This window comes from Aplysia californica, unplaced genomic scaffold (genome assembly GCF_000002075.1).
Source record: "Aplysia californica isolate F4 #8 unplaced genomic scaffold, AplCal3.0 scaffold00729, whole genome shotgun sequence".
Taxonomy (NCBI): domain Eukaryota; kingdom Metazoa; phylum Mollusca; class Gastropoda; order Aplysiida; family Aplysiidae; genus Aplysia; species Aplysia californica.
Genome location: NW_004797999.1, coordinates 229,411 through 241,755, shown reverse-complemented (window position 1 = coordinate 241,755; position 12,345 = coordinate 229,411). Strand labels below are relative to the sequence as shown.

The 12,345-nt window shown below is 40.7% G+C and overlaps 1 protein-coding gene across 2 annotated transcripts in view; it reads right to left on the bottom strand.

Annotated features, from left to right (window-relative positions):
* The window catches only part of LOC101858520 (single-stranded DNA-binding protein 3), a 34,540-nt gene extending 22,491 nt beyond the window's left edge, over positions 1–12,049 (bottom strand). For both annotated transcript variants that reach the window (XM_005108872.3, XM_005108873.3), the window contains exons 1-2: positions 11,925–12,049; positions 1,121–1,223 (exon numbers count right to left, since the gene is read on the bottom strand). In XM_005108872.3, the coding sequence (XP_005108929.1) occupies positions 1,121–1,223; positions 11,925–11,985 (164 nt within the window). In that variant the 5' untranslated portion in view covers positions 11,986–12,049. The remainder of the gene's footprint in view (positions 1–1,120; positions 1,224–11,924) is intronic.
* Positions 12,050–12,345: the final 296 nt, after the last annotated feature.

Genomic DNA, 12,345 nt, shown 5'->3' with positions numbered 1-12,345 from the left:
ACACACGCTTCGTATTAACACACGCGAAGGAGCCCTCTCGAGCACCGTGCATTTCGGCGGAGACTATGGTACTGATTTTCTCTCTGAGAAGATCACAGTAATGGAAATGTTGGTCAGGTGGAGGACTGCTGTCAGTGGCGATGGCTTCTGCCTTGAAATTTGTACAAAAAGTACCATAGCTACCAAATAGTTCTTTCCAGGTGTTGTCAGGATGTTCTATTCTTACTCCAAAGCCAGCATTGAAGGCTGACCCATTAATGTAAATATGGATTGAATTACCAGGGTAGAAGTCAATCGTTTTGAGAGCTGTAGTCTTCAGTTCTACAGGGTCACGTTCCTTTTTCACTGTCTCCTTTATGAGGGAGGTTATGATGTTGGGATTCTTGGTGTTTGTTTTGGGGTTTTGGGGTAGTTCTGGTCTCAAGGGTTTCAGCATTTCTGTGATATACCAAAGGTAGTGTTTTTTTTTCTAGTTTGGTAACTGTCAAGTATAGATCTTCCATGGATTGGTTTCTTTGATCACCTCTGTTAAATGATCTTTCTGTTTGGGTGGTTTGTGTCCTGTCTCTTTAAGTGCTCACTCCTCTTCACAACTGCTGCCTCTCTCCGCAGGTCCAAGGATTCTAGGTTCGTATTGATTTCACAAGCTGTAGTTGATCTCATAGCTCTCCTGAAATAAATCTTATGGATTGGTTCTCAATTTCTTCAAGAAACCTTTGAGTCTATGCTGCAGATTGTCTGTAGGCCTAAGTTATATTCCATGGCAGAGAGTACATAGCTATCTCAAAGGGTCTTTGTCCACTCCCAAAAAAGTGCTAGCATGCCATCCGAGAAGGTTAAGTCTCTTGTTAGCCTTAGTCTTCAGGTTGCAATATTATGATTTCGCATCAAGCACAACAAATCTAGAATTTTGTCTTGGTTCAATAAGTAGCCAAGTGGACTTTAAAGTGGATTTCTGGTGACACCGATGATATTCAAGACAGTTAACAATGAAACTTTCACTTTTAATCTTTGTTATAATGAGAAAGAAATTTAATCTTTTTAGTCATTCAGAACAAAAATATTATAAAATTAAAAACCCAGAGAAAGTTATTTTTACAAAAATCATAGTACAATTTACCTAGAACCTCTGTAACCTCTTATGCCTCTAGAACCCCTTGAGCCTCTAGACCCTCCGCCTCTGGATCCACCACCACCCCGTCTTGCTTCCACATCAAGGAGTTCTGAAATATCACAAAATCTTGTCCAATCAATTTATTAGGTGTCACAGCGTTCACAAAAGTATATATATCTGTTACCATGTGTTTATTTTGAAGAAAAGCCAAACAAAAAAGAATATGTTTGGCATCATGGTGAAATCAGGCGCTCATCAAAATAATGAAATCCAAGAAATCAGCATTTTTCAGCCAGTTTGGATATTTTTTTTCCGAATTGTTTTTTGTCTCAACGCCTTGTATGTCCCTTCAAAAACACTTTTATGAATGGAATTTTATGGGAAAACATTGATCAGAGGGACAAAAATGTAAATTTGCAGTTTCCAAGGAGTTGTAAGCTATTGAAGTCACCAAATTTTGGCAGCCATTTTCTCATTAATTTTACTTCTGAAACTAGGCGACCTTACCTCCTTTAATCGCAATACTTCTATTCAAGATAAATATATATTTTTTTCATCTAAAGCAAGGCAAATCAACAACCTTTAATATGATACAAATAACTTCATATATATGTTCAAAAATTTACAAGCGCTTGATTCCAGTGCGTCGTGACACATATGCTCAGTAAGTTTTATAATGCATGCACCACATGAACTGATATTGAGCAGTATAGCAAAATGATTCCTCAATTTAAGTGTGATGAGAATGGGAGTTTTAGTTTTTAATCTAGATAATACCAATAACAGTTCTAGAAAAAATCATAGCCAAAGGCGTAAGGATGAATTATGAGCGCAGGATGAAATAGAAGCTCAGAAAATCAAGAGATGAGAAATACTTTTTTTTCAGTAAGAGATTTAGTTACAAAGCACACAAAGAATATAATTCTTAAAACTTTGTTTGTTTCTTCTCTAGAGTCTAATTAATGATCATCTACAAGAACTACTGAACAAGGAAAAAGCAGTCTTCAAGAGTGGCAAACACTGCAAATTAAAACACACAACACAAAATTATTCACATTTTACAAATTTAACTGAATCGAGGATAACCTAGAGTAGAGTTAAAGTTTATACATCAAACAAAATTTTAATTTTTTTTAAAAATAGAAGCCCTGCAGAATTTAGACATAGAGGTAATTATTACTCGCAATAAATTGGCTTCGAAATACCAATGCAGAAAATGAAAAAACTTCAAAGTCAAAGTGTGTAAGTCTTCAACTTCAGGCAAAAACCAAACAGGCTATAATAGACTATCAGGGCTCCCCTTTTCACGTCAACTTAAGAGGTTCCTTCCCCTTTGGTGTTCTATCTTAAGGGGTATTTAAACCCTTGTTGTAGAAACTTAACGGGTTTTGTTGCTTTGGGTTTTTTTTTTTTCATGTCTGACAAACTAATCCTCAAAAGTCAAAATTTTTGTATTACAACCTCCTAATATCACAGTAAACATTTTTGCACTCACACGCACATTCACAGTCTACACACACAGAGTGACCATGACTATGATTGAATGCTAACGATTTTTATTTAACTGTAAGGTTTCATTGCAACAACAAGAAATAATGAGTAATATTGACTAGAATTATAAGACTTCTGTCCACTTGGAGGGGGCGAAGGGTGGTGGTGGTGGTTGGGTCAATCAAAAATAAAATAAGTTGACAAACCAAAAGGGCTCAATTCCGACTGTAACACACTAAAGAAAATACACTGATATTCATATTCTTCAGTGCCATCCCACGGTTCACATTCCAGTCTTTCCATACTTTCGATTTTTTTTCCTCGTGAAAATTTCACAAGCCTCCTGGATCACTTTCTTTTCATAAAATGAAATGCCTCATGCTTGAGAAGGTCGACTGCTTCTGACAGAGACAAAAGATGACTGTCGTCCTATGTGATTGGGTTTGTTGTCAAATCATTGACTCGGCTTCGGGATGGAGAAGGGGTAAAATGATGCAAGCCAGATGCACACCACCTACGTTTTAAAGAGTATGCAAAGCCCCGAAAAGAAATTTTATTTAGAGTCAATGCTCACGCACTACCAAAAACTTAAAGGGAGTAATCTGCAGGTTTAATGCGTAATATGCAATCTGTGCGTAAAAGAGAGCCCTGGACTATAGTCTTAGTAGGCCTATAGTTAAAGAACATTCACAACATTTCTCTCATCTGACACTAGCTTGATGAGACTGAGTTTATTTAAATTAATAGGTTACCTCTTTATGCCTCTTACTTTTTTACTGTTTTGTACATTACAAAAAATTACAAAGACTGTCTGACAAGACAAAGAAGAGTCAACGAATAGAGAATGGAAAATGGAAGCTCCACAGCCACAGTGTAGCCTACATCAGTAGATGGAAGACAGAAATATAAAAAATAAAAAGTGACGTTGGTCTCGGCGCTCTTTGGAAATTGCCTTCCCGTTCCATTGGCAGCAGCCCATTTTGAAACTGATATAATTTGCCATGTAGGCCTATACGTGAAGATTGTGTGTTTTTTTGTGGGCAATCACCGGTTGTACCGTACTTAAATTGTCTCCGGCGAGGTCTAGACTCAAGTCCGAATTGTCTCCCGTTGCTATTCGGACTTTAAAAAATAAACTACTGGTAGAAGGCTATTACACTGCATTTCGAGACTACAAAGGGATCAAAACATAAAATTCATAATATCATAATCAGTCCTTATAAGACAGCCCCCCCCCCCCCTCCCCTTTCTCTCTCTCTCTCACTCTCTGACTATCTTACTTCCCCAGGCCTGCCCCACCACCTTCATCCCTTTTTTTTTGCATATATAGATCTATATTTCCCTCCCACACCGTTGCCCACTGCCCGGCCCTACTATTAGATTTATATATATATATAGATCTACATTATAGTAAAGAAAAGACCACAGTTCGCACTGGGTCATCACAGTCGGCGCCCATTTGTTGTAGTTCCTTGGCCAGATCGTAGAAACCAAGGAAGGCCAAGGTCGAATTGCTAGTCTGCTTCACATGCGTTAAACCTAGTGATTGCCTACACGCATTGGAGTTTGAGTCCGAATAGCCACGGCCTATTATTTTTGCCAAGGGGGCAAGGACCCCTGAAACACCCCACTAACCCCCCCTCAAACCCCCCACTGTATGGCTAGTGCACATTAATACACTGTAAACACAGTGGGTCCGCCGAAGTTCAATCCGGAAAAATAAATTTTTAATACAAAAACGGAGTGTCTACGTACACGGTAACCGGGCACGTAGCCTCAGGGTCTACGTACACGGTAACCGGGCACGTAGTCTCAGTGTCTACGTGCACGGTAACTGGGCACGTACGGTAGCCTCAGTGTCTACGTACACGGTAACCGGGCACGTACGGTAGCCTCAGGGTCTACGTTCACGGTAACCGGGCGGGTAGCCTCAATATCTACGTACACGGTAACCGGCAACCACTCATTATCTACGAACACGGTAAGCGGGTATTTAGTTTCGTGGGGGAGGGGGGGAGAGCCTTCAGCTAGGTACACGGTAACTGCTTTGCTCCCTTCATGACGTTGACATTAATTTTTCCTTTTTCACCGTGTAGTCTCAATGTCGCATACACGGTAACCGTGCGCGTAGCCTCAATATCTATCTACACGGTAACCGTGTACTTAGTTTCGGGGGGGTGAGGGGGGGAGGGGGTGGTGGTGCGGAAGGGGGCTTGGGCTAGGTGCACGCACGGTACCTGCTTCGCTCCCTTCATGACGTTGACTTTTTTCCTTTTTCACCGTGTAGTCTCAATGTCACACACACGGTAACCGGGCACGTAGCCTCAATATCTACGTACACGGTAACCGGCAACCGGGCGCCTCTCATTATCTACGAAAACGGTAACCGGGTGCGTGTTTTATTTCGGCGGGGGCTTGAGCTAGGTGCATGGTAACTGAGTCGCTCCCTTCATGACCTTGACCTTTTTCCTTTTTCACTCCGCTTTTTGTGTGTTGTGAGCGGAATGTAAATCCAAAAATGACCCCAATCTACCCCTTGTCATCTTTCCTAAGGGAGGGCAAAATGAAGTGACACTGAAAATCTGCGAATCTGGAACAGAAAGCTAAAATATAGATGTTTACAAAACATGTAATACTATCACGAGAGAGAGAGAGAGAGGGAGAGGGAGAGAGAGAGAGAGGGAGAGAGAGAGAGAGAGAGAGAGAGAGAGAATTAAAAAAGTATGCTCTTGATGAGGTCATACCTCTCTTAAAACAAAGGACAATAAAACAAGGGGATCCTTGACTATCACCCATCCAATGAAACGCGGACCTTTTGGTTTAAAAACGCGGCTTACTAGGTATGAGTATGACGGATCCCAATTCCGTACAGGGCTCGCACCAATGCACGCTTTTCCGTAGCAGGAAGCTCTAGTAATAATCAAAATTCTAAATACTAAAATTTGCTTCCAAGTTCAGATTTTGTCATCCGATGTTGCCTTCAAACCCCCCCCCCCCCCCCCCCCCACTGTACCTTTTTAAAAAATCAATAATCCCCCTATTCCGGAGCCCTATACTTCGCGCAGCGCACACGTTGAATGAACTTTGGTGACCCCATGCGATCACTGGTACTCAAAACAATGTGATGCGAAAGTACAGGTTCACTGACCGGTCACGATGTCGAGCCCGACAAGACGCTAATATAACTTTCTTTTTTCCCGCAAGTGAAAGCACAGGACAATGATTTATTTTCCTGGTGACACAGCGTTTGTAATGCACAACCTGTATGTTACAAATGTTGCGTTAATCAGACTGCTACCAGCAAATTTCTGGGTGGTAAAGAAAGCGAAAGTAGATCGAGCTTCGGTACCACGCATACACTTACGCTTGCCGCCAAAACACCCTGTTCATACCTAAAACTATCTTTTGTTTTCGAAATCGTTAGCACTTGCAACAAAATAAGTTTATATAAGTGCCGAAGATTAGAGGTGTTAGTGTTACAAGAGAAGTAACAAAACAAAAAGAAGGAAGAGAAAGATAAGGATGATAGATGTTGAATAGGAGAGAAGGAGCAGACTACACCAGAGCACCCACGAACCACCCATTAATACTATCTTTACAAAGACCACACTTACAATAAAACACAAAAATACATAAACACAGAGAGAGAGAGAGAGAGAGAGAGAGAGAGAGAGAAAGAGAGAGAGAGAGAGAGAGAGAGAGAAAGAGAGAGAGAGAGAGAGAGAGAGAGAGGGAGAGAGAGAGAGGGAGAGGGAGAGAGAGAAGGAGACACACACACACACACACACACACATCATGCGTGAATAGCCTCTAAATATTATAAATATATTTAATACTTAGCATATTACACACACACAAATCACACAACATACACATTGGATAAAACGATATGAGGATAGCTTTATCGGTTGAGTTTGTCAGAAGTAGACTTGACTATGACTTTGTACATGTAGTTACATAAAACAAAAATCTCCATAGCCTCACAACAATATTCTCTCTGTCTCTAAGCACACACAAATCACACAACATACACATTGGATAAAACAATATGAAAGCTAAAAGAGCAAATAAAAATGAATGACCCAGGACATTATATTAAAACTAGAGAAGACAGTCAAAATCAAAAATGGAAAAGTACATCTTTAGCTATGGTCAACACCCAAAGGCTATAGTATAAATATTTGGTCTAATGCTTGCTTTTCTGCACCAAAGGGTGCGACATCATAGCATTTTGAAAACCGATATCATCTTATTTAAATCACATGGGTCTCAACTCAGAATTCTAATAAAGGAGGAACTTTCCGGGTGATCGCCACAGAAACCCCTTTTCGCGAAACACCCATTATTATTATACTGTTGAACCCTAGAATGCTGAAATGAAAACCATCACTTTATCTAAGCAAGGTTATTTCACACCAATTTGAGGGTTTGGGAGCTAATTTCAAGTAAAGAGTCATGCACCAAATTTACAATTTTGATTACGTACAGAAAGTGGTGACGCCTGGGGTCTTGTGCGACTTATTAATATTTTCCTTTCGTCATATTCGCCTGTATATATAAACTATAAAAATGAATCTTGCTTTGAGCCTAGAACCAGAATATCGACTGTCATGATTAATATCATATATAGGCCTATATAATAAACGCGAAGGACAAAAATTAATGCTCCAACTCAAAGTACAGTAGAATAGCCCAAGTAGACCTATTCAGTGTGAGAGGTGTAAGAACTGTGGGAGGGCAAGATGCAGTGATACTGAAAATCTGCGAATCTTGTACAGAAAGCTAAAATAAACTGCCACCAATCCAATGAAACGCGAACATTTAGGCCGTTTTCACACAAGGCCTGCACCCACACACACTTTACTTAGCAGAGAGCTGTAGTAGTTCAAAATTCTAAACATTAAACATTTGCTTCCAGTTTCGTGTTTTTTTTGTCCACTGGTGTTGCGTCCAGCCCTCCCCCTATCCCCGAGTGCATCTTTAAAAAAAAAATCAATAATCCCCTCCCCCCCCCCCATTCCTGAGTCCCGTACTTCACAGCACTCAGAACGCGTGCAGGTTCATTGACCAGCCACAATGGCGAGCCCGACAAGACGCATTTAACTTTCTTTTCTTCATGTTGCCCCTATAAGTGACGACACAGTGACAAATATTGGTTTACTTTCATGGCGACACCACGTTTGTAATGTCGAACCTGCATGTTACAATAATTGTTGCGTTATCAGACAATTACTGACAAATTTCTGGGTGGTAACGAAAGCGAAAGTAAAGGCTTACTAGACGCTCTGTTATGAAATTTAGTGGGTATCATGCTGGACTATAGAGCAGTTGACCCTCGTGCGCCTCTTCGAAAAAGCGCGAACTTTGCAAACAGAGTTAGAATCTACCCTACTTGTGTGAAAAACAATAAAAGTGACACTCTTTTTGGCTGAGTGGACTATCTCTTGAACCTTCCAGTTACCGTGTATGGAGACCCTGAGACTACGTGCCCGGTTACCGTTACCGTGTACGTAGACCCTGAGGCTACGCGCCTGGTTACCGTGTACGTAGACACTCCGATACAAAAAAGGCAGAAATATATTACTTGCTAATGTTGTAGGCTATCTAATCTAAATCTAGGCTAATCTAATCTAGGGTTCACTTTTAAAAGCCTATTCGGATTCCAGATCTTATGTAGCAATGCCAATCAGGCTTTCCCGCGCGACGAAAATTTGGTCCCCGTTTGCGGGCGATTTTGCGGACCCGGCCGAAGCGTAGGTGACTAACTTTGTCAACCTCGGTCTGCTCTATTTCCGAACCAATCCGAATGAAACTCGGCAACCAATCAGAAAATAGGGCAAACTAATCATATGTGGACGTTGAAGTTCTTACACACATAAATTAACATATACTTTTGGTGTCCGGAACACTTTTGTATCGTGTACACCGAAAACTATAAGGAGTTTGAATTTCAACGCCGAGATGGTAATAGATCTATCTATCCTCTATAGTGTGCTCAAATTTGAACGTTCTGTGTCAAGTAGTTGTTTAGACCCGATCATAAATGCACGATTGAAAGAAAGTGGCTATTCTCACCCGCCCGGAAGTTCTCGCAAGATCAACTCCTCCCCTCTTCTCTCTCTCTCTGTCTCTTTCTGAATACTGTCTATCGGTGTGGACGATCAAATTGACCAAAACAAAGTTAAAAAATGATGTTAAAACACAAAAGTAAATTAATTTGGTTGTCTACAAAGATGCTACGGCTATTTAACTTTTCGAATCGAGCCGAACTACGCGGGTCGCCATTTTGTTTTGCCCGGAAATTCTCGCGCTACTCCTCTCTCTCTTTCTCTCTCTCTCCACTGCCCACAGACAAAATTGTACGCTTTTAGTAGGCTACAGTTGTAATGGAACGTTTGTTCACGGCACAGAATTCTACAATTTTTCTGTTATCACAGTGTAGAATTCTGTGGTTTAGGGTGAACGCAAAATTTGGTGAACGCGCACCGGGTGAGAATAGCCACAAGACTCGCCTGCACTATTCTCACTCCGGGTGAGAATAGAGGTGGCCCTCTCGAAAATAGGGCAAACTAATGATATGTGGACGTTGAAGTTCGTACACACATAAATTAACCTATACTTTTGGTGTCCGGAACACTTTCGTATCGTGTACACCGAAAACTATAAGGAGTTTGAATTTCAATGCCGAGATGGTAATAGATCTATCTATCCTCTATAGTGTACTCAAATTTGAACGTTCTGTGTCAAGTAGTTGTTTAGACCCGATCATAAATGCACGACTACCCCCCTATCCAAAGCGGCTTCGCACGGAGACCGGCCATTTTTCCCTCACTCTCGCGGCAAATGTATGTGACCTACAAATCCCCGCATGACTATTCCGGGCCCGTTCATTGGTCACTTGAAATAGGGTAATGGCGGGCGCGCGCATCCCGTTGTCTTTCTCTCTATTCCCTTTGTAACATGATCGCAATGGGGGTATTCCGAGGCGAGGTTATCTCGTCTCGGGGTGTTCGCGTCTCAACGGGGAAAAAGAATTTTTAATTGTACGGCATGCTAGATTGAATTAACTTATACAGTTGGCATGGTCTAATTTAAAGTGATCATAAAAAGCTTTGCAATTATTTAGTCACGCTGCTGACATATATTATATATTTCTTAAAGATCCCATGTTGTGATACGATGCTATAAATAAAATGGACACATCCTGACACCCCTTTTTCGCAAAATCGTTAATATGTACACCAAAATTTTAATTATAACAAAATAACTACGAAATGGGGGTAGTAAATCTGACTGCAGAAATGATTTCTACACCCAAAAACACATCGGGTAGCCAAGTTTCTCTCTAACACTCCGATTAGTTACAAAGATATCGTTGATTTTCTTACAGAATCTGTTACTACGTGGTCCACTTTTTAGCCTTAGGAGTATTTTCCTATGTGGGTCATCCATATTTTGCCGACCTTTACAACCCCATAAATTTTTTTTATTTATGAACCGATTTTTAAAATTCAAGAAGCATAATTCTTAGAATTGAAAATTCTTTCTTAGATACCAAATAAAAACGAAGTGACTATTTCTCCGAACGTTCGGAGAAATAGTGCCGATCTTTATTTCTCCGAACGGTTTTCGGCTTCCGGTCTCGTGATTTTTTGCCTATTTATTGCGAGAGTTCGGCGCCAACTTTCATTGTCTTTCATTCAGCCTCTGGTCTGGGAAGGAACACGTACCGCATGGCAAGCCCGCCTACAGACAAACTTCAGTAACACCCACCACACACCCACCACCATCATGCACATGTACACACACTAACTAAACATAACTAGTGGGCAACTTTTGAACGTATGACGAGCTGAACTGTGGATGGAGAGACAGTGTGAGTGAAAGAGCGGGTGAAAGGAAGAATGTGCGAGTGTATCCACAGGCGACAGCAACTACAAGACGACGACACTGACCACCCCTGGCCTGGTCCACAGCTCACGAACAAAAGGAATGTAGCTCAGGCGGTGTTTTGCCTATATTATTGTCCATGGTTCGCAGGGAACAAGTGAGATTTTCTTTGTGTGTGCCTGGAGGGATGGGGTGGGGTATGAAAGTCATGCGGACGGGGATGAGCCGCGGGAGAGAACACGGGAATTGAATGAAAGAGTGAAACTGAAAGAGACGAATGACTCATGAGTCCTGGAGTGAATGGATCCTGTGTTTCTATTTTTGTATACTTTGAACTGTTACTGAATAAAGGCTGAAATAAAGCCCGAAAAACAAACAAACACACACACACACACCTCACTCTCCACTTACTACCACACACAGACACACAGACACACTCACACATACATACACACACACACACACACACACACAGGAGCAAATTTTTGGGTCTATATATCTATTTCAATTTTCAACAGCTAGTCTAGATGAGATTTTTAGATGAGTGTAAAAACGTGAAAAAGAAAGGTTTCACAACAGAAAGAAATCAAAATTAGAACAGCCCATAAACAACAACAAACATTACCAAATAAGGGCGTGTGTCCACCTATCCGAAGAAGATTGGCAGTTTTAACCCTAAATGTGCGTAATTTTTAAAAAAGTACAGGATATTACATGTAAATTATGGAATCACACACATTAAGGGGCTTGCCAGTGTCAGTACATTGGTCGCAGCAGTGACAAACGCAGATGCCAGTTCTATGTGTCGTTATCAATAACCCTCCGTAGATCTAGATCTAGACAGCACACGAGTGAACACAACACATTACGTTTAAAAGCAGTACCCTTCATAGGCAACACGTCAAATCTATAGCGAAAAACTGTTTGGAATTGTAGCATTTCTTTATATAAATATTTACGGCGGACATTTTTTGGACCGATTGAACCATATTGTATACGAACAATCTTTGGTAGGCCTATACTATAATTATAGATCTCTATATAATATCCGAAATTTGGGGGAAAGGATGATATTTCAGAGTGTTCGGAGAAATAGTAGTGCCCAGCTTTATTTTCCCGAACGTTCGGAGAAATAGTGCCCAGCTTTATTTTCCCGAACGTTCGGAGAAATAGTGCCGGCCAAATAAAAAAGGGCTAAAGTGAAAATTTAAATTTTCATTGGCATTGCTATCTTATGATCTTTATCTAATCTATTGTCCACATTTTTTACTTAGCCTTAGCAATCACAATCACGTAGACTGTTTCTTTTGTAAACAAACGGGAAGGCAATTTCCAAAGAGCTCCATGTTCATGGAGCTACAGTGACCATTCATCGCGACTAAAATACTTGAATCTAGACTAGAGTGAAAATAAAACAGCTAAGACCTACCAATGAGAAGCAGCAATAGCAAACATAACAGAACCGTTTTCCTGAGCGACGTTATCGCCATCTTGAAAACAATGGCAAGCAAACTGGAGATTGACTGGCGACTGGCGACTGGAATAATAATAATATTTTGTCAACACGGACGTCTAATATTTCGCAATACATGTATTTCATCACAATTGTTAAAGTAACATTTCGCTTTTTTTTCGCTCACTTCATAATATCATTATTATCTTGGCTTGCCTAAGTGAAGAATTATACAGAAAAGGCTATCAATAAATAATACGGGCCTAAATAATAATATGAATGACCGACCATCTAGGCTAAAATATGCACATGTAGGAAAGGGGTTGGGGAAGTAAGTGTGTGTGTGTGTGGGGGGGTTGGGGGGGGGGGGTCAGAGTGAAAATCTATGAGAATGAAA